At 40.9% G+C, this 26,376-nt stretch overlaps 1 protein-coding gene across 2 annotated transcripts in view; it reads right to left on the reverse strand.

The window, feature by feature from the left end:
* LOC102314304 (CUB and sushi domain-containing protein 1) overlaps positions 1–26,376 on the reverse strand; it is a 451,203-nt gene that overhangs the window by 255,470 nt on the left and 169,357 nt on the right. For both annotated transcript variants that reach the window (XM_005915120.2, XM_005915119.2), the window contains exon 3: positions 25,716–25,828. In XM_005915120.2, coding sequence (XP_005915182.1) covers positions 25,716–25,828 — 113 coding nt within the window. The remainder of the gene's footprint in view (positions 1–25,715; positions 25,829–26,376) is intronic.

The following is a 26,376-nucleotide window of genomic DNA, read 5'->3' on the forward strand; positions in this document are numbered from 1 at the left end:
GTGAATTCTATAAATTTAAGGCTTTCCTACTTGATATTCAGTTTTTGTTGTTTCAGCAAGTCAGTAATACTCGTCGAATGCAGGCATCACTTTCTGTCGGGCTTGTTCAGTGTGCACAACCCGCATTTTATTTTCTGCAAACATATATCTAGTTATGATTCTGCCAGTAATGTAGAATCGCTGAACAAATTTAAAGGTATAAAAATATAGTGTAGCAAGCCTGTAAATGGATGTGCCACCATGCTGCTCCCCTGGTGGATCCACAAGATATTACCACTAGTTTTCCTAAATGCTGTTTAGGAGCATTGCTATTAAGTTTGTTGAGCCAAGAAAAAAAAAAAGAGGAATTTGCTGGAATCTCCAACTCAGTCTGAAGCTGGCTGCTTTTGCCAGATCGATCTGTGTTATGTCACAGGCAGGGGATATTATCATGCTCATCTATCAGCCAGCAATCAGTCAGGTCCTCGTGGTCCTGTTAGGGGAGAGGCAGCCATTTTAAGTGTTAGCTAGCTAACAAATGTCATTAATCCTGCCTGTATGTAATGTGAACAGACAGTGTTAGTTTACCAGGATCAGCACAATTACTTGTGTCTAAAATGTGTTATGTTTCACTTAAAGTCCCTGATTGAACCTTCGAAAAGTCTACCAGCAACTAGACAGAAACAATGGCAGCTTGCCTTAACTACTCTATTTGATCAGCAACGAAAATATAGTGCCAAGTCACTGGAAGCACATGAAATAATCAGAGCTCCAGCTTTCACATAATTTTTCAATTCAAAGCAATTTTTTCAACATTATTTTTATGATGCAGAGAGATGATTTCAGCTCACTGTGAAACACAGAAGAGACTTGTATGTTTAGATTTCAAGGAATAAGAGTGAAAGCTTTCCGTATTACTCTTAAAAAGCATTTTGAGCTTTTAAGATATATCACTTTTGCTGACTGGCTAAAAATAATTTTATTTCATGTGCAGGCAGAAAACAATCAGGCAGCTGCTGGCAGTCTGTTTAGTTACAACATGCATAGACACATGGAAAGACACACACGCACACAAAAAATTCCACCCACAGCTGAAGCTGAATAATCCTTCTCTGAATTCAATTCTCGAAGTGAAAGCTGTCAAAAGAGGACACAACTCTACAACTTAACCAGCAGGACAGTGCTAGTAAACTGTGTGTGAGTGTGTTTGTGTCTGTTGTGGTCAGTGATTTTGTTGCACTTCAGTTGCGGAGGGAATTTGACTGCTGATATGCTCATTGCAGCCCACGGCAAGACAACTGTGTGAGTGAGTGTATGTGTTTGTTTGTGTGTATGAGTCACTGGTGCTGAGAGGAAGTGGCATTTGGGTGGGCAGGAAGTGACCTGTATCTCAAACGGGATGAAGCAGAACTGGTGACCAGACTCACAGACACCGTGCTTGTGTGTGTTTTATCTAAGGAATTGTTTCATAGGGAGGCCATGCATGGAAGAACCACAAAACAGTGTCAGCAGTAACATAGTAGATAGAAATAGATGGAGTAAGAGAAAGCATAGAGGGGGGTTGTCTTGGTTAGAGAACCATGAAATCATCACCCATTACTAAGAAACCTATAGAAGCTACTTTCAGCTGCTCATGTATCCACAAAGGGATGCTCCACATATTTGATTTGACAGATTTTTTCACCAGATGCTCTTCCCGACACAACACCAAAGGGATTTGTGTCTCCTCCCAGGATTAAACCAGGGATCTTTTACTTGTTAGGCAAATTTGTAAACCACTACAGTATGTCGCTACACCTTTTCAAAAACACCTATGATTTGAAAAAAATACATCTAGTCTGTCAGCACACCTGCTCTTATAACGAAAGCTACATATTTAATGATTGATCAGCCGATCAGTGATTGAAAGCGATTGCTTCTCAACCAATCAATCAGCCTCAGGTATAGCTGAGGTATGCCAACTTTGCAGCACATTGCAGTGATGCAGATTGCAAGAAGTCTGGTTGTTCTTCTTGCTGTGTAAACACGCAAGAAGAGTTCACCACCCCGGGATGTGAACTCTTCTCTGGATCAAAATGTAACAGAATATGTAATATGTGTATATAGCATCAGCATTATGCCCAATAATGCTAATGCTAAAGCTGTAGCCAGTAATCTGCCAGTGCATCCATCTGTTGTTTCTTCAGTATCAGCAAACATTTGAGCTTAGTTTGTTCATACATTTTCTGTCTTTTACTGTGTCAGTAATATTTGAACCCTCTGTGGTCTCAATCATCATACATCAGGGCTGTCAAACTTATTTTACATTGTAAATCATAAAGCCCACTTTGACCTTAAATGGGCCAGGCCAGAAAAACTACTCCTTCTGTCAGTGAAGTTGAACTATTCATTTAATTCCGGAGATATCTTGACAAAAATTCTTAAATTGTAAAAAAGAACCAATTGCAAGTCCTTATATGTCAGGAATAAACCTGTAAAATTACATGTTACAAAACAAAACAACATAAAACAGAAACAAAACAAAGAAAAAACAGGAACTTTTCCTTAATTAATTTTTTTTAATCTTATCTATTACTAATTACTTGGGTGTAGCATGAATGACCTGTGGACAATCTTTACTGATAAAGATTGTAAAACTTTGTAAAACTGTAAAACTTTTAAAGATACAGTGATATAGTCAAAAGTTAAAAATGTATGCCCTCCTTCATGTTTTCCAAAGTTTTCCGTCGAGTCGGATTAGAGTCCTCGCCCGGCCGATTCTGGCCTCCAGGGCTTTTGTTTGACACCCCTGTCACAAGTGGTAACTCTAATTCTACCATAACCCTACCCTCTAATGTCTAATGTCACAAATGACAACTTAGACCTTAGAGAGTTAAAGAAAAACCTGTTAATCGGTTCTTGTATAGGTTGTTTTTAACACTCAGCTCAGCACAAAGAATAAAACGAAGCTCAACACAACACTGTAACATTGAACTTTAGAGGTGTAATTACACGGTAACAAAGACAAGAAATAATTGTCTGATAAAATGCATATGATGACCAGTTTTACTGTTATCTTGAAATTGTCAGTATTGAAATTGTCAATATTTTTTATGAACTTCAGACAGAAAATTCTAATTTAAAAAGTTTGACAAATACTTATTATATATACTGTCAATTGTAGTCTATAGAAAGAGAGTCTGAAACAATAGATCTGAAAAAAAGTAAAGTATGTATCAAAGTAAAAAGACTATCTGATATTTCAAATTTTAATTCAGTGTGAAATCATTGCACATTTAAATAACATAACTTTCCCCTTGCATAGTGTTTAGGCAGTCATTTTGTTATGTCTTTACCTAGCATATTAATCCTGCAAAAATCATAAAAGAGCCTCTTTTATCATCTTTCACTTTAAAAATATTTTGTCCACTACAGAGGACATAATGAATAATCTAGGTCTCTGGAGGAGATATAATTCACTGGTCAACATAAAGATTGTGTTTTTAATGTGAGCCCTTATGTAGTCTGTATAGAGGACTGTATTGTTAACAGTAAAAGCCTATTTGTACTGTCAGGCATGTGTGAAATGTACGAATGAAACATCTCATGTATACAACAGCAACACTGTTAATGCGAGTAAGCGCAAGTAGGTCAAAAGAAATCATGTACGGCCTCTTTCAGCCATCTGTCACCTTTAGGTGGTTTAGTGTACCTTTTATTGGTGCTGTCAGCACTGTCTTCTTGACTGTCTGCATAATGAAACAGCTTTGGATTGAAACAAGGAGACAGAGTAAGAAAGACACACCAGTCAAGAGAATGAAGGAGAAATACTTGTGCGTGAATGTGTTTTGATCAATAAGTGAGGCATCCATGCAGTCAGCCTTGTTAATGTGTCTCACTAGCAATGACCCTCAAGGCAAGATGAAGGACAGAAGAATTAGAAAAAAAGGCAGAAACGTAGGAAGAAAGACGTGGAGAAAGCATTTGTTTCTTCACTGTTGCTTCATCTTTAGAAAAGATTTTTTTACGGAATTTGAATCGAAATTGCCGTGCGTGCCACATTGTTCAACACTTTATTTCAAAATACAGATAAATAGCACTGCTGATGAGAAGAACTCTTTATGTTACTGGACAGTGATGCAGAAAAGAAAGGTCAGGCAGTCTTTATGAAACAAAAGAATCGCAGAAATCCGCACCTCGATATGCAGCGTTCCAGTTCTAACTTCTAAAATGTGTTTTCAAACACTGAGTACATTCTGAGAGAGTGCTATCAGAGATCCTCTTCATTTATTCAGAGCGTCACACCCCCGGTGCCTTCTAAGTGCATTCTGGCCAGGAAGAAGATGCAGCAGAGTTCAAATTTCACCGTGGTGAATTCTATTAAGGTAATCAGATAACCTTGCTGGCAGGAGAGCTGCCACTCTACAACAGTGAAAATACTCAACAGTGTACACAGCAGTGAAAATGGGAGCCAAGGATGTAAGTGGCACAAAATTATTAACACTTTTAAACTCGTTTGGTGACATGCCAAATTTTTACTGTGCACATCTGGTTAAACACAGCAAAATTAAAACCGAGCTTAAGAATTAATCGCTTAAAACACGACAGTGACAAAGGTGTAGGTTACCGAGGAGCGTTAGGCAATATTTCCACAGAGACATGGGTATTTAAAGAATACCTGAACCTATAACTACCAAAGAAGGAAAATAGGACTTAAGTGACACTGTTTTAGAAGGTATTCAGGAGGGTGACCAGTGGCCCAGTTTCAAAAGGTTAAAGGTCAATACTGCTCTATAACTGTACGCACAGAAATTTGGCACTGGAGTCGTAATACTACTTATATAGTTTGTTGAGCCAAGAAAAAAAAGGAATTTGCTCCATCTCCAACTCCATCTGAAGCTGGCTGCTTTTGCCAGATCCATCTGTGTTATGGCTCCAGCTCTGATTGGTAAATGACAGGACACAGTGAGAGCTGGATGTGACTCCTGGCTGACAGGCTGGCTGGGTGTCCAAAGCTGCTCTAAATGGGATTGTTCAAATGTAACAAGGGGATGATGGCAGTGAAAGCATTGTTTTGCCATTTTTTTTCTCTTCTGAGAAGAGAAGCATACCGTCTATAATCTGTGTTAATGCTATGATCCAGGATTTATTTGGTAATTTAACAGAAAAGCTTGTGTAAATATTATAAATATTTTTTTTAATTTAATGAATAAGCAGGACAAACACTAATGATTATTTGTTGTTTGTATTTTATTTCTTGTATATTTTATGATTTTTTTTTTAGATAAAAAATTTGTCTAGAGGATCTGATATATGGCAGTTGAACATGATAAAGGTCCTAGATGGGATTAAAATAAGCTTCACTGTCTAAATGCTTAGTTTTTGATGCAGTACTAAGAGACTGTGGTTTATGTAATGATTTAGAAACTATCCCCTGCATGAATCTGTGTGTGCGTGAGAGAGTTTTTACACAAAAAAAGTTTTACAAGCTGTGTGTTGTCCTTAACTGAACTGAATGATGCGATGAAAATGGCAAAAGAAAAGAGAGTTGAACATAACATATCCTCAATTCATTAAATACCACCATAAAAGCCACTGCCAGAATACAGTTGCAATGTGTCATATTGTCAAAATGTGACATTACATGAGTGTCAGGTTTTAAAATTGCATTGACAGGGTTAAGGCAACTTCTCAAAAATGATCTGTCCCTAATATCCGCTGCAGTGTAAAAAAAAAATAAAAAAGGCCCGATGACAGTGACAAAGAAGGAACATTTTTTATGGCAAATTAAACAGCCAATCCTGACATGACATAGAAGAAAAGAAAAAACTCTCCAAGATGTAAAGTGCAATGGTGAGAATGTTGACAGCGTAAAAAGATGATAACGGTCTGACAGCAGCGCTTCAGTTATCTTCTAGTTTGAGATCATGTGAACAGACAAGGTTAGGGCAACTTATTAACAATGCTGTTTAAAAAAAAAAAAAAAGTAAAATTTTAAAAGTATATTGTTTCATTTCTAAAATCAACATTCAACTATTTTTTAATTTGTTTGATCTATATAAATGACAGGACGGACGGACGGACGGACAGACGGACGGATAGACAGATAGATAGATAGATAGATAGATAGATAGATAGATAGATAGATAGATAGATAGATAAGCTTATCAGCACCATGCAAAATATATATTTCAGCATGTTAGGATAGTGAAGAGTGATTGCTTTGTTAACTTGAAGAGGGGGCAGCTGTAGTAAGTGCGTGAGACAGAGTAGGCTACAGCAACTGGAAGTATTAGTGGGGAAAAAAAGCTTAGGCATCATTCAAGAAATATGAGATATGAAAAAATATGGCATCCAGAGGATGTCTTATATTGCTTATGAGGACAAGTATTACTACTTTTTCCTCATTTCCTTGTTTATGTAACCACCTTCACTTCCAGACGATAATGTATCAAAGGTTTCCCACTGCAGGCTTAAGAAGACACCTTCACTGAAGCTCAAAAATGAGACGAGTGAAACAATATTGTAATGCAACTGCATTTGGGTGAATTTGACTCTACTGACAGCCACTGGAAGTGAAAATGGTACCTAAAGATGGAAAAAAGATATAATCACTAGAGCTGGGCAATATAAGATTTTTTCATATCACGATATGTTTTTTTCATTTCAGGCGATAACGATATCTATCACGATATAAGCCAAATAACTATATTTGTAAGATTTAAATGTGCCGTTGCTCACAAGTAAAATGTGAAATAATCAGCAGCTTGTTTTGATTTAAATATTTATTTCCCATAATAAGTTCAACAGGGTAGATGTACTTAAGGAACATGAGACTTTTTCAGATAAATAAAGGCAAATATTGCAAACTACACAAAAGGCAGCCGCTAAAGCGTTTAAGTTTCAAAATAGAACAAACGAAACAGACTAAATTGTCAATTCCACTTAGAAACAAAATATTAATTCTAAAAATAAATCTTAGTTTGTTTTACAGAAGAACAGACAAAACTGACTAACTTTTGTCAATATCAAATAAACTGAGAACTAAAAGGAAATTCTCAATCTCTCCTTGTTGTATAGCTGAGCTTTTCAAACAGTTTTAACAGTTACTTTAGTCTGACAAAAGCCGAATGACGAATTAGCGCTTCCAGTCAGAGACTGAGGCTACGTCCACACGTACACGGGTATTTTTGAAAACGGAGATTTTCCGTTTTCGTTTTAAAAAATAATCCCGTCCACACATAAAGGGAGAAATGAAGGAAAACGCTGCTATGAACATGCCAAAGCAGCAGGTGGCGCTAGATTCCTAACCGTGCAGAAATGTTGGCCAATCAGAAGTCTAGAAGCCTCGGTGGGAAAAAGTAAACAAAGCTGGGGCATAGAAGCAGAACCGAGTCGTATGTGTGGAGGGACAGTAACTGTGTGTATATGTAAGCATTTAAACACTGCAGAGAGTAGAATTAACAGTATTGTAGAAATTCATTTCACCGAAACAATAACGTGGCGCACAGTGTGACGTCAAAAAATGCGCACACCTTTGACGCTGCGTTTTCTCCGTTTTTCTAGTCCACACGTAAATGCAAAAACGGAGTTTTCAAAAATCTTCGTTTTCAGTGACCAAAAACGCCGTTTACGTGTGGACGAAAGGTGCAAACGCATAGAAAAATCTGCGTTTTCAAAAATACCCGGGTACGTGTGGACGTAGCGCATGCACCAGTTTATTGTATTTCCAGACTTGCTTTCGGCACAATTTACAGTGCACGCTACTCTGTTTTTTGTCAGACTTGAAATAGCCGAAATACCTTCACACTACGGAACTTCTATGGCTCTTCCGTTCGACAATCTCTCCGGCATTGGAACCATCATCTGTTTTCTCTTCGGTAACCTTCGGTCACGCTCGGTTGATTTTTCTAGTCGGCACACTCATTTCCTCCATTACCCGGGCGGCACGGTGGCTGGCTGCTTCCCAAACAAATACACATGTGCGGCTTGGCACTTGTGCTGTACGTAACAAGTCACGTGACGTGACGCTGCGGCTGTGATTGGTTCGGCTCTGCGCTACTTAATTTGGATTGGCTGTTCTTTTTTTTTTTTTTTTTTTTAAGAGGACAAGAGCGGCGAGGTCTATCGCGATAGTTTAATTTTTCTATCGAGAAAAAGTTATATCGCGATACATATCGTTATCGTTCTATCGCCCAGCTCTAATAATCACCAAGAACATTAGCAATGGCCATCAGGTTAAAATATGCATATGTCATAAATAGATGTGCCAAATACAGCATGTTGTGTACCTACAAACCTGCTTCCCACCTACCTTTGGACTGTACATGCATTTGATGAGTCATGATTTGTAGAAGCAAATAACCGCTGGACTGACAGCATGAATACAAGACTTGTAATAAAGCAAGAGAGTTATGATTACCTCAAGAGCCCCTTGTGAAAAAAAAGATGTAGGAGAGTGAAAGAAAGACAGAGCAGGATGCGCAAGCGATAGAGTTAATAAGTTCACGGGGAAAAAAAGATATGAGAAGGGTTCTACAAATGTATTCAATTCAATTTCATATGCAATCATGTGACTACAATTAAAATCATCTTCATTGCTCTGAATGTCATCTAACCACACAGGCTTACTGTGATAAGTTCATTTTACTTGTTACATTGTTTCAAATATAACAAATGAGAAGTGTACAGTATAAATATGCAGTGTTTAAATTGAGAAGTAAATGGTTTCAAGAAAATGGAGAATTGCTGTAACTAATGACAACAACTGAGAAAAACGGAAGGTGCTAAAAGAGTAAGTGGCAGCCCTGATTGAAAAAATTCCATGCACAAACCACTGTAATTGTGCTGTGATTGCTACAAAAATAAAAGCAAAGCATGGCCCATGTAAATGCCATGCAGTGATTACGCTGCAACCTTCTTTGGAGTAAACATAATCACCTTAAGATATTGCTCTTGTTTGTGAAAACGTTGCTGATATTATAGCAATTTTGCGTGCAAGATGGCTATGTGTGTGATTTTCTGTTTTCTTTCTGTCTTTCTATATAACCCCTGGTCTTCCTCTCTTGCCATCAGAACGCTAACAACTTGTGGCACTTAGTTAACTTGAGACAACATGATGTCTTCAGTCTGTATGTGTGTGTCTGCATCTTGTCTGCAGTATATGTCTCAGTGTTCATGACAGTGAGTCCACCCTGGGGAGTGGTTTGTGCGCGCGTGTGTGTGTGTGTGTGTGTGTGTGTGCACTATTTTTAGGCACATCTCAAACAGAATGCATCTTGGGAAAAGGTACGAGTTCAGCCAAGCGAGCATGATTCTTACAGTCAGTTCTCTCTTTTTTCTCTTTCTTCTTTTCTCTCCATTACTTTTCACTTTTCGTTACTAATTTTCTTGCTCGTCTTTTCATATCCTAATTTTTCTATTGCCCTAATTTTTTTTAATAAAAACTCTAATGTGCCATTACTACAGTATTTCTCACTACATCCATGCACTAACAAATTGTTTTCAAACAAAGACAATTTGTTATCAATCTACTGTTTTACTACTGTCGTGAATGCAACCAAAGGTGCTCTGCCAAACTGGGTACTAGTACCTGAATTTAAGTATGCATGTCTATTTTTAACTTCCAGCAAAGACTTTGGAATTGATGTGAAAATGACTTGAAAAGCCTCCTAGCATTTATTCCCTCTTTGGTATTCTGTGGGTGCTCTCCACCTCACACTGCAACCCCTCCTCTCTTCCCTGCTTTCTCTCCCAGCCAGAGGAACGTTTGGTATTCCAGGGATTGTCTGCTCTTCTTTTCTCTCCAGTCTACTCTCCTGCTTTTCTCCCCTCCTTACTCTTTCCAACTATCTTCTCTTGCATCTTGATGCCTCTTCTTTTTGCCTTTTTTTAAGTGTGTACAAGCCATTTTTTAAATTGTTTTTTCAACACACTGATTGTGTCACGGAATAAGAATTCATTCATTTATGGGTGATAAGCATGGGTCAAGGTCACACGTGCCATTACCTTACACATTCTGCCCCGTGTCCTTTAAAAATCACAAAATCAAACTATATCTAAATGCAGAGGCTTAAACATGTTAGTACACACAGAATATGAGACAGTTGTCATCAAGTATAGCCTAAAGGGACTGATCTGATCACCAAATAAACTGCAGTGAGTGCTGGGATTGTCCTCTCAATGTTCTCTGCCTGAAAACACTGAAGAGGACTTGTATCAATAACAGTAAAATCGAATTGCATCATAAAAATGTGACCACGCATCAGAGGTAGAGAGAGAAAAGTTCAGAAAACAGAAAAAGGTTTTATTAAAAAAAAAGCGCAAGTTACAGCGACAATGAAACTTCAGGGGTGCATTATATTTTATGAGCACTGTTACTTTGTGTAGTTTGATTTGGTTTTAAACTTGGTGGTTATATTCTTGCTACGTTTTATGATGTACTGGCAACATAATAATGTTCCATCACCAAGTTATTATTTTCACTTTCAGCATTTGGTTTTTTTATACACAGCACTATGGTTGTTGGTAACGTTGCTTTAAATTTCTTCCCTGTTAGTTTATATATTTTTATTTTGTGAAAAAGTTGCATTCATCAGTTTTCTTAACTGTTCAACCAACTTATAATTGCAGGACAGGTGAAGGTTACATCTGCTCTCATTCCACATAAAGGTGGTTTACACACTGGACAGGTTGCCAGGGCAACCAAAAAGATACAGCCAATTGCTCACTTTTACAGCCACACCTATAAGAAGGATCCCCACTATGACACCCTAGAACAAAGGTTAAGGTTAATTATTTGTATAGGATGTTCTAAAGCAAGTCTAATTTCACTTTACCTACAAACATCTGCCATGAAAAACCCCCAAAAGCAAACAAAAAACAACTTCAGGTGAGAGCAGCATTTAATTTGTAACTTTTGAAATGTAGAATCTAGAAACCTCTCTGAACTCCAGCAGAATATGCTATTTGGAATCTCATTATACACTCCAGACTTCTGCAGTTCCTCATAAGGTTAGTGACATTGTTTACCAGAATCTTTGTTTCTTTTTTTTACTAAGGCTGGTATTGATTGATTTTTTTAAAGTAACTGCACATATATAAACTGTCTTCACCTACAAAGAATAAGACTGTTGATGTCCTCTAACTCAGCGGTCCCCAACCGGTCCGAGGCCCGGGGGTAAATAAAAGTAGTACTGGTATGAAAAAAAAAGAAGATTTATTCATAACACACGTAAAAAGACCCAGGAAAACCGAGTTAACGATAAAAACGATAACAAAATAACGCTTAAAACCGATAAAAACCCTGAAAACCATACATTTCACGCCTGAGCCTCAACTCTCGCGGCCCGGTACCAAACGACTCACGGACCGGTACCGGTCCGAGGCCTGGGGGTTGGGGACCGCTGCCTTAAAGGCCGGCCCGTGGAAATATTGTCGGGCATAAACCGGTCCGTGGCGCAAAAAAGGTTGGGAACGCTGCTCTAACTTATATTTGGCACTGCATTCCCCAAACAGTTTCCTTAATGTATCTGTCTGTATATTCATATTATAAACTACAATAGCACTGCAAACTCTATTCTTCAAAAGGTCAGTGAAGTAGAATCAAGAGAATGAACATATCACAGTTTAACAAAAGAAGCAAGAGCAGAATAGCAGAATCGCTGCACTTGACTGTTTCAGTTGTCACTATGTGTACATAATAAACAAGTAACTGGGTTTATGCATGATTAATGAGCAATGCACGTGGATAAAAATGTATTTTGCTAAGACAGAACATTAATCAATTATTCATAATGACATTAAATCGATGTATGTCTGCTGCTGACGAAAAATAAATAAATAACATTTTTTAACTAACCTGGCAGCACAGTTCTCGTTTCTCTTGACTTCTTTACTTCTCTAGATATGATACCATTCGACAGACCTATTTAATATTTTTGCTATGATGGGACCAATGATCTACAAATACCTATATTAGAGATTTTAATGAACCCTCATTCAAATATACTCATGTATCAAAAATGAATGTAAAAAGAAGAAAACTGAAGACTGTAATTTATCGGCAGAAGTGTGTAAGTCTGAAATATTCCTGTATTGAGATGTGTATGTTTGAGGGCTTTCTTTCCCTCCCCCTGTGATGCACCTGTCGGCCTGTCTGGGATGTTTGCTGGGTGTCACACATAGGAGTTAGATTAGGCTGAAGACCTCTATAACCCTCTAAAGTATAATTGGCTTTAGCTAAATGATTGATGTCTTTATTTTTTTTTTATAACAAAACATACAAAGTTTCCCCGTTTTAAGAGAAAGGCTAGTGCATCTTATATGACATTGTTGGAATGAAAAGAAAATCTAAAACTATCTCTTATCTATTTCTGTTATGTCTTAATGGGAACTTTGAAAAACATAAATTTGACAAGGAGTCCATTTGTGTAGGAGAGAGACTACCAAGTGATCAAAATTTTATATAGATATTCATTGGAACAATTTTAAAAGCCACAACCAGAATTTGATTATAATCTTCCCATTTTCTTTGGATGGCACTGATGTGTTAAAGATTTAAGGTGTGAGACAGAGCCAGAGTTACAAACTCAGACAGCGGAAGCCAGAGAGGAATTGAAAGCATGACTGAGAGTCGGAGAGAGAGCGTAGCTAAAATGACAGTAAGCGAGCACTTTCTGTCTCGAAGATTTTAACACAGATGTTATAAGCTCCGCTTATCATCAGAGAGAGAAACAGAGAGGATAAAAAGGGGCGAACAGATATGAAAATGCTAAAGAAACCTTTTATCTCTGCCCCTCAATTCACATTCGGCTATTGCAGAGCATTGAAATTGCACTGAATTGTAACTGGTGGAACATGAGATAAGAAAATCTAAACATGGGGGGCCTTAAGTCATGTTATTATGAATCACATACTTTATAAATCTCCAAATGTTTAAATTTCAGTGAATGCAGCATTAAATTATGGGGTCAGTAATAGGGTAAGCAATGCTCAAATTGTGTTATGGCCAGTCTCAATGTCATATGTTATTACAGTATGTGTGTGACTGAAAACATCCTTTCTAGTAGAATATTTAGCAAGAAAATCAAGACCACTAAAGCAGCTGTGGCCTCATATAATCTGCATTAATTAATAATGTGTTTAATGCCAGGCATCACATCAGTCTAAGTGGGACAGCCCCCAGGAATATGGCTAGGTTTACAATGGCACCAGTGGTGCCACTAGAATGCCACGCTGAATCACTGCACCTGCTTCAAACTCCAATTGGCCAGGAATGAAAAACAGTATCTTGATTCCAACACAATATAATTTGATGGATCCCAGCAAGTCCTTTAAGCCTGAAAAATAGATTGAACCAATTTCAACACCATTTGGCCAAAAGCTGTCCAATGCCCTTTTCTGGTTATAAGACTAAAACACTGGTTTCTTCTCTGACACGTAACTGTCACACAAGACAGACATACACAAAAAATAAAGTTTTCATATGGTTGGTTTTATTGAATAAATCAAATTTCTGCAGAGAAATGAACAATTCCAAGCTACATTATAAAGCAGGTGTTTCCAAATAAACATTACCAGGGAAAACACCGACTTAAGGATCCATTGGTGAAATTTGAATTAGCTAATAAAGAGATTTCCAAATAAAATCAATTGACAAATGAAACAGAGTTAGTTGCTTGCGTGACTATTCTTCACTTGCTTAATAATAATTTCTCCTTTGAAATCGGAAACAGAGAATATTCGTCTTTCATGTAAAAGCTATACCTTACAACTGAATCAAGCACGTTTCAAAATGTGAATGGTCTCCTTTCCAACCCAGTCCACACAGTTTTCCTACCGCTTAGTACACAGCTGGTGAGTGTCTGAAGGCAAGTTATTGTTTTCTATACAAAATCCAGGCAACCGCAGCAATCTGCCAGCTATCAAAGCAATCACAAGGTGCAGCACTGTATACCTCTTTGAAACCAATTTTACCTAGTGACAGCAACCTACCATAAAACCCCAGCTGAATATTTGCCGAAAACACACTTTAATTAAAAGGCATACATGTATGCAAAAACATAAAGTGTACAGATTAGTAGTTGACAGACAAGTTAAGGGATTGTGACTGGATTTTCTGTTGGTGGAACTGAACTGAACAACCTGCAGTGAATTTTGTGCCGAGGTTTCAAACATACATATAACTTTCTGTGTATGTGGTCTGACATTTTTAACAGCTCAAAATAAGCTCAATAAAACATCAAATAAAACCAGTACATATACGCCAGATAAAGGGTGCTAAGTTCAAGCAATGTTATATTGACTCAAATATGTTGTGGTAACTTGATTACACAATCACAACATTCACTAAAAGTGTGTGTGTGTGCGTCTGTGTGGGAGAGTGTGTGAGACAGGGGTTCTTGGCTCTGACAACATGATTTGACGATGGTGATATTACCCACGAACACTTCTGCGTTACACCGCCATGGTCACACACACACACACACACACACAGCAGGACAGTTGACATTGCTGCTTCGATCGATGTCGCAGACTAAAGCTGGCGTTAGTACCAACAGCGTTATATGAACCAATCCCACAGTGAAGAGCTTCCTATGGTGTTTCAGTCAATATGGGTTAATGGTGTATCGGACTGCTTCTCTCTTTCCTCTCTCACTCTTTCACTCTCTTCACCTCTTCTGAGCACACAAATACACAAATGTGTAGCAGCACCTGACTGTCCAAGTTGACAAATACACCAGTAGTCTTTCCTTCCTTTAATGATTTGCTGTGTTTGCTCTAAGAAGCTTCCCTGCTGAATCCATTGGCTTAGACGAAACACGCAAGCCTATTATTCTCAATGAAGGGCACACAGATACTGATAGGACCAAGGGATAACAGGTCGATATGAAGAAAAAATAGGCTATGCATTGGTAACAGTGAAATGCAGTAAATGTCAGTTGTAATATAATCACTGATTTCACGCCTAAATAAATCATTATTCAGAATGGAAGGAAGTGACATTTGAGTTTTTGTATGAATAACTTTTAGTCACTTAGTTTCCTGCTGCCATTGATTTAAGATATGAAGACATATGTTTGGGGGTGGAGGGTGGAGGAGCTTTACTTTATAACATCTTATTAAGGGATAGTCACATAAACATCAATTGAGTCTCAATAATCTCACTAATTTCCATTTCATGCTGCCAATATTTTATACAGTTACACTGGTATGTATTCAACCGCTTTCCTCAGCGAGTTCATCAAAAAGGGAACCCTAATCAATTCATGTTCCTTTAGAATGACTAAGGCTTGTTTAGAATTTAACATTCATTCAAATCGACCGAGTCTCTATTGCCTTCGCCAATAGTTCTACGACGTAGTGAAAACAGTTATTATCGGGAATCTATAAATGTTAAATATAGAACACAGTCAGTTTATCTCAGCAGTTATAGTGTTTAGAAGAAATAGCGCTGACTGAATTATCCAGACAGCCTCCACAGCATAATGGAAAGTGTGATGTGAGATATTTTTAGGAATCACTGGTGCGTGTGGTAATCTCTAAAGATCCAGCTGGATCCAGTAGATTGGTGGTAAGCTGTAAATAAAGGAAGGTAGAAAATGGATTTTAAAGTGTAACATGAGATAGACCAAGCTCTCTGGATCTATGAGAATAAAGTAGTTGTGTTCCTTTTTTTCTCTCACTATCTCATTAAAGAAAGAAACTTTGATTTCATGAACTGTAACAGTTCACATAAATTCCCTCCTAACAAAGACTAGGGCTGCACCTATGTTTTTAATGTTCCGAGTCTTTTGTTTTTATTTGCAAGCTGTAAGCACAATTTCCTCCACAGGAGGTTCATTCAATAGAATAACTATACTATTTGAACTTATTAATGGCATCTGTAATGATTGATTTCTCTTTCTAATGTCTCTATAGAGGCAAACTTTCTCTGACTACAATAGCTGGAGGGAAATATCATAAAATCAATGAATCAGTTAAATCCCCATGAAGCCAACTATTTTTGTCCAGTATATTTCCAGTGTTACTAACTTTAATGCAAACAGCAGGAGCACTTTGAGGCTTACTAAACCCTGCTGTTAAAAGGATCAGTGATTCTGAGGATAGTAGTAAGCAGAAAAAACAAATAACTACATACCTAATTTTAAAAAATGAAATAAGTTATTTGGCTGTTGAGGTAAACAGTCTGACTGAATTAATGTTGACTAAGTGAATGTATGGTGAAATTAACATAATAAGCTGCAAAAGACATTTAAGATAAACATAGAGGCTCATATGCCTTCATTATAAACTACTATCCATAAAACTTAAGTTTGAAGAGCACTCCTCTAAATAATATTTTTGTCTGCCAACACACCGTATTTTGTATTCATATTATGCCACGACTCCTTCTACAATAGTGCAATTTTCTGCAATGGCTATTTGCAACCCTCTGAGATTTAGTACGGCGAAACTCTGTGAAATAAAGGCTCCACTATGAAAACTATCTGGCTAGAGGCATCGGAAAAAACTCTAGATGAATAAATCTTTCTTATGTGTAACATCATGAGTAAGGACCCAAAATCCCCAAGCAGGAGGCTGCGATCTTTTTGCATCTCGTCCAATGGATGGTGGCTACAGGGCTCTTGCCACAGTCTGTGCAAAGCCTTGCATCAAGTCAGCAAGATTTGGAAGCTCCTAGAAGTGTTCCTAATGGATTCTACACCAGTCTACACCACGGACAGACAGACAGAGGGAGAGAGAGAGAGAGAGAGAGAGAGAGAGAGAGAGAGAGAGGAAATGCCAACACCAAAGGGGATGAACTTCCTGCAATTTTACAGATACACACACATTCAGGCATGGGTACACACACATTACATGTTGTAATGCGGTGTAAAAGTGACACCTCATAATAACATACAGATAATGACACAGTGGATATTACCACAACAACAACAAAATACTCATGACCAGCAGTAAAACATGTGCCTGAATATGTACACACACAAGCAGGCGGTCTTCTTTTACTTCCCTGATCCGCATTCACACATTCTTGTCTTCACTCTGTTGCTTTACCAGAGTGATGCCTATGCTTAGTGATGCCATAGAGGAATGTGTGCGTGTGTGTGTGTGTGTGTGTGTGTGTGTGTGTGTCTTTAAAGTGCAAAGCCCCTTTTAACAGTTTCCAGGTCATTTTATTTTCTTCACAGAAGTCCCTCAACAGGAGGAGAAACTCTGCAGCTAGCTTAGGGAATACAAAGAAAAACAAAAGTACACTCAGGCTCTTTCTTTGTGAGTGTGGGCACATTTGTAGGTGTTAGTGTAAAGTGGTATAGTGTACGACATTAATTAAGACTTTGAACCGGATTTTCTGTTTTGTATTAATGGTTAAATAATCTTTTTAGGAAAAGCTACAAATGTCCAGAAAACTAAGCATTTACTTATTTCAGACTTGGGCTCTTTCTGAGCAGTTTTTGGAGTGCATATTCTGCTGCCCCTTGAGAGCACAATTGCAATGAGGGTATGCTAAACTGTTTACAGCTGTTAATGTATTTGATAAGAGAAAATAAAGGTCTGTCATCGCTTTGCATTTTTATTATATTGTTTTAAAACAAAAGAAATAGACTGGCATATCATATGGGTGGGTAAAAAGCACTTCAGCTACACTCACAATAGAAAACAACAACAAACAGTTCATTTACTTTGTGAATGCAAAAGTAAGGCTTTGTATCTGCTGGGTTTCTTCTTACAGGTAGCAGCACTTAACAAATGCTCGGGGGAAGTGCTGGTAGTGCTCCTTGTTGCTAAGTGACAATTGCGAACTTATTTGAGGCGAGGCAGCCTTTTACTAAAAGTTTAACTATTTATAACTTTCAGCATTTTGCACCCAGCTCAAACAGGAATGTGCACCAAGAAATCAAAAATAAGTAGAATTGTGAAAAAAGAGTTCTATTGGACACACACGTCAAAATCCATATAGTTTCCATAGCTGAGGCTACAGGTCTAACTCCTGATGAAGCAGCTGTAAGAGCACATAAATATTTCAAATGATTTTATGACTGCTATTTTCTAGGGGAAACAGATGGAGGTGATGGCGAGGGAGAGGGGAGAATTGCATGTGACAAAAATTCTAAATTCAGGACCCCCCAAACGCCATCATAGCATCATGACTGTTAATAAAAGATGAGTGAAGCACTTCTCATTTTTTTCCTTCTTCCAGTCGTGTCTTCTGTTTTTTTTTTTGTTTTTTTGTTTTTTTAAGGGGAGAGTGATCGTGATCTCATTTTGGATGTTGGTCTTCTGGTATTATATTGTGTCGTGAAGTCAACAAATGAGAAATATAGACAGATATGAATGCCACCCTTCTGTTTATCAACTCTTCCCCAATCTTCTTGGTTATCTATCTCTACACCTCTCTCTCTCTTTCAGATTCTCTATTTACTTCTTTCTCTGCATTTTTCTTTCCCCTCTTTCTCTTTCTGCTTCAGGGGAAATTAATTGATGATTATCGTGCCTTGCAGAGTTGGTATGCAAACCTGCTTTTTTTATCAGTAAGGCTTGCTTTTTCACCACTTATAGCTTTATTTGACAGCACCCACCCACCCCAACCCCCCCTTCTTTCTCCTCTCACTCTATCTATCCCTCTCTTAGGTGACTGGGGTCTTATCAGTAAGCTATGTGCTCAGACTTATAGTTCAATTTGGTCTCCTTTAATAAAAGGATAGAACTGAGAGAAGATTTGTTAAGTGAATTGGCTATGTGAGCAGAGACAGGGGCATATACAGACAGAGACTGGTTGTTAACGGCAATAGAAAAAAATGGATTCTATTCTAGTGTAGTTCAGTTTAAATGAAAAGTTGCAAAAAAACCTCTTAAGTAATGTAGAAGAGAATGTCATGGGAAAAGAAAGACAAGGAGGCAATCTGATAAAGGATAGTGAAAGATTTGCTGAGGACTGAGACACATATTTTCAGGAATCCAAGGGCACTGTCCCCAACTTCCAGATAATGTTGCAAAATGAGTGTCAACCAGAATAGCCCCACGACATCCTTAAGGGGAATCAGGTGAATGTCATCCTTCCAAGGGGTGCAGCCACCAGAGACTTTTTTTGTTTAACTACTTGAATGACCGAGTCATCCCCTCATACACAGACTCTGTGCTTTCTACTGAAGGCATGTCTATCAGATTGAGGAGATCTCTAACCCTACTGAGTATCTCTTTCACAGCTTGATTATATCCCCAGTTGAAGTCAGAAGCACCTCATCCAAACCAAAAACAGTGTAGGCAGAAAGTTGCTTCTACCTCCAGAGTCGTCCAACAGGGTGTCAGAATCCCTTCGAGGTCAACAGAAAGTCTTGTTTCAAAGCCCCTCTTAACTACACACACCTATGTTTTTCAATCAGTCACTGTCAGAGTCATGCTCTGCTTTGTCTGTTGGTGCCTATTTGCTGTCTGTAGGGTCCCACGAGCCAAATAAACTTGATAGGACAGCTTCTTCAGTGTGACAACACTGGCCAGCAACATTTGTTTCTGGTATTGTTGACATGACATGGCAACAATGAAGGTGGAAAACATTATCCACTCAGACTTAATGTTCCCAATCCTGTTTTGGAGTGCTGCCGAAGCTTAGTTGCGAGTTGAAGATCCCTGGCAAATAGGGTTTTGCTAGATACTCTGAGGGCACCTTTGCTACATGTAATCCAACTCACCATCAGGTGGTGATAAGTTAGCAGCTCAGCTTCACCTTTTACTTATGTGTCAAAGACATAGGTAAAGATCTGATGATGCAGTTAAAACCTAGGGTGTCCTGGTGCCAAGTATACTTATGCTCAAACATGGTGTTTGTTGTAGACAAACTGAGATGAGCCCTGAAGTCCAATACCAAATCAATACTTGGGTTCAAATCAGGAAGACCATTACTTCCAGTCAGTCTAACAGTCTCACTGTGATCATGCAGTCCCCCCATAAAAGTCTCCAGTAGTGACAGTAAATACTAAATAGTTATGAATTCAAGTTCCTGTCTTTGTGACACATTCTTAACATTTTTTTAGAATAATATTCAAATTGACATATTTTTTTGTTTTTATTTTTTTAGACATTGACAGTGTAGTCTGTATATTCACATGGCTTAACCGTTAAATGCACAGTCCTAACATAACGTTCACCCTTCAAATCTGAATCTGAACATTTTAGGTGGTCCCACTTTCTTAATGAATTAGAAGAAATCAAACAACACTGAAATATCTTAAAACTAAATATAATTGTTGATTTGGATTTTGCCTAATTGCTGACAGGAGCAGAGACTTTTTTATATTTTTTATGCCAAGCTTTAAAGTGAAGTTCTTGATGAGACAGCTAAGAAGTGTTTTTCTGTTATGCAGGTCAAAAAGCCATGGCCACATTCATAATTTAGCGGGTCAGGGCTGTTTGGGTTTTGTTTGACGGCTGTATTCTGTTGTTTCAGGTGGCAGCGTTATGTTGCCATGAATACCATGTGACGCGCTCTCTCTGCGACTGTGTGTTTTCTGGGTGAGAGAGCGCCTTTTTCTTCTTGTTGTTATGCTAGAGCTACGCCAAGCAGTTGGGGAAGCAAGACCAACGACACCTCTGTCTCCTTGCCTGAGCTCGCCACATTGGTGTCAGAAGTGGGATAGCTCACCCTGGCCGGAATGAAGAGAGACATTCAGAGGCTGGAGCAAGCCGTCGAGGAGAGCATTCGCTGCTTGGGGAGCTGGCGATTGAGGAGCGAGGAAGCGACCACCCATGTAAGTCCCCCAACGGGTCCCGACAGCGTGGTGTAGTGAGGGGACCACCGCTCCAGCTTCCTGCCCCCCTCCAAGGATGATGCATGGTAGTGGACCGAGTCGGGCACCTCAAGGGACCCTACCTGAGCTGCCGTGTTGAGGACCAGCCCTGCCGGGCCCTGGCAGACACGGGGTCTACCATTTCCCTAATACGACCTGGTGTACACCCTGGAACGTCCGGGCCACTTGTGATGGGTTGGTCACCCACCGACCAGCTGATGACGGTGACGGGGGAGAGAACTGACTTGCGGGGGAAGAAACCGTTGCAGATCCGAGTGAAGGATTTGGAGCTGGTGCATGACTTCTGGCTTGCTGACGTCCAAGATCAGTGCATCATCGGCCTTGATCTGCTGACCCGCTGGGGGACCTGCGTTGAGACCGTGAAGCTGGCCATTACTCTTAGTACAGAGACTCTGGCCCTCCAGGGCAGGGGAATGGGGGGGACCAGAGACACACAAGCCAGGCTTCTGGCAGCTGCCGCTCAACAGACTTCGGGTGCCGGTAGCTCTGAATCATCTCTATTCACCTCAGCCCCAGCCTCTAAGCCCGACAAACCTCCCTTGACTGAGACAACCAAGGCTATTGATGACCTGTGGCAGCGCAGCAGTGTAGGTCTTAACATTGACCAACGCCAGCAGTTCAGGTGCCTCCTGGACGAGAATGTGGACATCTTTGCCATCAGTGACAAAGACTGCAGGCTGGTCCAGCACACCGTCGACACTGGCTCTGCTCAACCCATCCGTCTGCGCCCACGCCGGCTGCCCCTCTCGAAACGGCAGGTGGCGGAGGAAAAGATCCGTGAGATGATTGCGGCTGGGGTGTTCAAGCCATCCAACAGCCCATGGGCGGCACCCGTGGTCCTGGTGGGAAAGAAGGATGGCAGCCCGAGGTTCTGCGTGGATTTTTCGCCATCTCAGTGCAGTGCAGTGCTTCCGCGGATTGACGAGGCCCTGGATTACATTACCGGCTCCAGCTGGTTCAGCTCCCTCAACCTATGCAGCAGTTACTGGCAGGTGGAGCTAGCCTCCAAAGCAAGGCCTAAGATTGCATTCACCATCGGACAGGGGCTGTGGCAGTTCAGGGTCATGCCATTTGGGCTCTGCAATGCCAACGATGTTCGAGAGGCTGATGGAGAGGGTGCTCGTGAACATCCCTTGTAGCCACTGCGTTGTGTACCTGGATAACCTGTTGGTGCACGTGACAACTTCGGCAGTGCACTGTCCCACCTGAGCGAGGCCTTCAGTACCATCCGAGAAGCTGGGCTGCGACTCAATCCTACGAAGTGCCAGCTGTTGGCGAAAGAGACCACGTTCTTGGGCCTTGTGATCGGCGCTCAAGGTATCGCCACCGACCCCGCAAAGGTGGCTGCGGTCCGGGACTGGCCAACTCCCTCGAATGTCAAAGAACTGTGGAGCTTCCTGGGCCTAGCCTCTTACTACTACCAGTTCATCAAGGGGTTCGTGATGATAGCCAGCCCTCTCCACCGCCTGACTGATAAGAGCCAGCCGTTTGGCTGGGGTGATGCCTGCGCTACGGCTTTTGCACAGCTGAAGGAGGCCCTCACCAGAGCTCCAGTCCTAACCTACCCCGGCGCTCGGCAATCTTTCATTGTGGACACTGACGCTAGCAATGTAGGGGTTGGGGCGGTCCTTTCACAGCAGGATGAGGCTGGAGAACTAGTGGTGGCATACTTCAGCCGTGCTCTGGGGGGAGCCGAGAGGAACTACTGCGTGACTCGGCGGGAGCTGCTCGCCATAGTGCTGGCGGTGCGGCACTTCTGGCCATACTTGCACTGCTGCCGGTTCCTCCTGTGCACTGACCATGCATCTTTAACTTGGCTCAGGTTGACAGCATGGCAACTCTGATGCCCTCTCCAGACGGCCCTGCATGGCTGTTGAGTGCCGCTACTGTCGGCGGCAGTAGGAGCGGGCCCAGGAGGCACTGGGCGTGGCTACTGCTCAGGCCACAGCCAGCGGAGGGGGATGGCTCCCACTGACCACACAGCAGCTGAAGTAGAAGCAGGAAGCTGACGCGACATTGGTTCAGGTGGGGGACTGGCTGGAGGCGGTGCAATGCCCAGACTGGACGGGGGTGTCAGGACAGGGGCCTGAAGTGCAGGCCTACCACTCCCAGTACAACAATCTGGAGACCCACGACGGCCTCCTATACCGGAGATGGCGGGCCCCCGGTCAGGGCAGAGATCTCCTGCAGCTGTTGGTGCCTCAGTCGCTGCGGTCACAGGTGCTCGAGCTTGTCCACGGCTCGGTGAGGGCCGGCCACTATGGGAATACAAAAACTCTCCGCCGTCTCAGGGGACGGTTCTACTGGCCTGGTTATCGACGGGATGTGGAACTTCATGTGCACTGCTGTGACACCTGCACGGTGCAGAAGGGCCCAACTCAACGCTCCACTGCCCCACTGCAGCAGTACCTGGTTGGGGCCCTGATGGAATGAGTGGGAGTGGACGTCCTAGGGCCTTTCCCTGTCACCGAGTCAGGGAACCGGTATGTGTTGGTGGCCATGGACTATTTCACAAAGTGGCCGGAGGCCTACGCGTTGCCAGACCAGAGTGCAACCATGACGGCAGAGAAACTGGTGGAGGAGGTGTTCACCCGTTTTGGGGTCCCGGCTGAGCTCCACAGTGACCAGGGGCATAACTTCAAATCGAAGATCTTTAGGGAGATCTGTCGGCGGCTGGGGGTGGAGAAGACGCGAACCACCCCACCCCACCCGCAAAGCGATGGCTTGGTCGAGTGCTTCAACCGCACGCTGGCCACCCATTCTCAACAGCCGCCACCAGCGGGATTGGGACCGACATCTGCCCCTGGTCCTTTGGTCGTATCGGACTGCGGTTCAGGAGTCCAGCCAGTGCACGCCTGCAGCGGATGGGAGCTCTGGACGCCCGTAGATTTGGTGTTCGGGTCCCCCCGAGCCAGGGATTGATGGTGGGCCAGAGATGGACTACTACAGGAGGCTGAGGGAGCGGCTGCAGGTGGTTCATGACTACACCCGCCAACCCCAGGCCAGTGCCAGAGTACGACAGAAAAGAGCCTACGACACCAGGTGCCGAGGGGGAGCTTCCGTGCCTGGTGACAAGGTTTGGGTGTACTGCCCGGTTTGCAAGAGAGGAGTGTCCGCCAAGCTCTGCAGCCACTGGAAAGGGCCGGCGGAGGTCGTGGACCGGCTAACAGAAGTGGTGTACCGGATGCGCATGCCTGGCCCGGGGTGCCAGGACAGACTTTCACCGTACCGACCGCTCACTCCAGCAGCTGCCGGGGCAGGGGATGCTGGTGGTACCCCATGTTCTGATTGTTCCCAGTTCTTTCTGAAATTGTCAGGCAGTTTAAGAAATGGAACAGATTAATACCTGATCTTTATATTAGAATTTACTTTGCCCTTCATGTTGTCTTTCAGTAACTTGGCTCAAAATCTCTGGATCTTCTGAGATATATATATTGATAAAATCAAATTTTTACTATACTTTTTCTTTTCGATATTTTTGTAACTGTTAGCATGATTTGCAGCTATTGTGGTCATTTTTTGTTTCTGTCCTGCTCCCATTGCTCCCCCCAAAACAATTATCATTTCGATATTTGTCTGCTTATGCTGTCAGGAAACCGAAAGAGAGTGAAATTGTGAAACAAATAAATTATTACACCTAATGCAAGCCAACTGCCCCTTTCAGATATACTTTCTTCATCTTTCTGCTTTTTGATTGATAAAATACGGAGGAACGTAAATGTATTATTTGAACAGAGCATGAGGTTCTGCAGCAATGCACAGGCTGTAAAAATCATGTGTTCAGTACACACAGTCTCTAAAAAACGCACTACCAATCAATCCTGAGGCTATAAACACACTTAAGGGTCCCCACAGATGGGAAAAGGAACAAAGGTAAGAAAGGGTTTTCTTTCAATATACATGAACACATGAATGGGACACATCTAGAAACACACACAGACACACTGCAAAAAGAAGAAGAAGATGTGCACAGAGAATAACATTTACGTGAAACAAACATGCACTCACACACTGGAGTCAGTGTGAAGATCCTGTCTCTTGAGTTAGTCTTTGATATTTAAAGTTCATCATTCATAGATGAACTGTTACACAAACGTAATGAAATATATATGTATATGTTTAAGTGTGCACTCCATGTGTGTATGCACATCTTCCAAAGGTCAGGCTAAGGATTTGTGTCGTACCAGGCACGCAGACATGGAACAGTCTTTTGTACAAAACACACACACATAAGAGACACATCAAAACTGAACATTCAACTCTTATTGTGGAAATCACAATAAAGAAAAATGAATGCATGGATATAGTATTTGTATACATATATAATGTATGGTGTATTTAAGTAGTTCCAACTAATTGACTGATGGCCAAAACAATAGCTCTGGGCTGCAAGCCCAGGTTCAGTCATGCAGAACTATGAAAATGAACAGTTAATCCCATAAATCAAAAGCATAGCTAATCTATGGAGCTTCACCTTAATCGTACACAAATTTGTTGGATGCTTATAAGTGCTTGATCAACTGAGAGTTTGCTTGCCGGATTTCTAGAGCTACAAACAGCCACACCTGACTGACTCCATCAAAAAAAGAAAAAAAAAAACCAAATAATTTCTCCTGCTCTATTTTCTAATCCAAAACACCAGGTCATCACTGAGAAGATGTTTGATTAATCGCTGATAAAATAGAAAAACCTCTAAACAAAAACAACAGCAAACAAAGTGTTAAGCATTACATTCAGCTCCATTAGTATGGTCAAAGTCTCAGCACACACACAAGTTAAAGGACCTGTAACTATCGTATAACAAAAAGGACTTTCACACATTCTTTTCTTGAAAATCTTACAGTACAATACATTTTCAGCACCATACCAACAATATGCAGGTTCCAATTTATCACTGTTATCTCTGAAAGGACCACTCATACACATGAACACAATGACACGTTTTCTTACCTTCATACACAGCTTTGAAACCCTGTGCACTCACAGCAAAATCTGTGGTAAACCACAAGGCCAATATGGATCCACTGCTGACTACAGGGGAGGGCAGCATGAATCCTGACAACCTGCAAAAGAGGAAAAAGTAAATTATTGAAACAGCAAGACAGCCCATTTCTGGAAACTAATAATGAGGCAAACCTTTAGGCAAATGTTTATGAAAACCTGAAACATGGAGCTGTAAGTACATGGCTATGTTGATGTTATCATTAAGAATAAAACAATAAAGGTTCCCACTGAAACGAGGTCTCTTCATGAGCTCCTATTTGCCTGTTTTTTTCTCTGACGCTGAAGAAATGCAATTTGTAGTTTGTGGCTTTTCCCACAAAATCTCTGAATCTGCAACAAAGCAAAAGAACCGCCATGATAACTGATCATGTCATGAGTACCGACACGTGACTGCAGACAGGATACGCTTCACTGGAACAGTTTGGTGGTCAAAGTAAAAGACTATATTTGATCTTTTAATCTTGGATGGTATGTTCTGAATATAACTACTGCTTCATCATAATGAAAGAGCCAGTAGAGGTGATTTAAGGTTAGAAATATCTGGATGCCTGTAGATTCTTCTTTACAAGGTTGACATAAATATATGTGACTGAAAGGAAACGACTAA

The sequence above is a fragment of the Haplochromis burtoni genome, unplaced genomic scaffold, assembly GCF_018398535.1.
Source record: "Haplochromis burtoni strain Fernald_Lab_line unplaced genomic scaffold, NCSU_Asbu1 Contig_11, whole genome shotgun sequence".
Lineage (NCBI taxonomy): Eukaryota > Metazoa > Chordata > Actinopteri > Cichliformes > Cichlidae > Haplochromis > Haplochromis burtoni.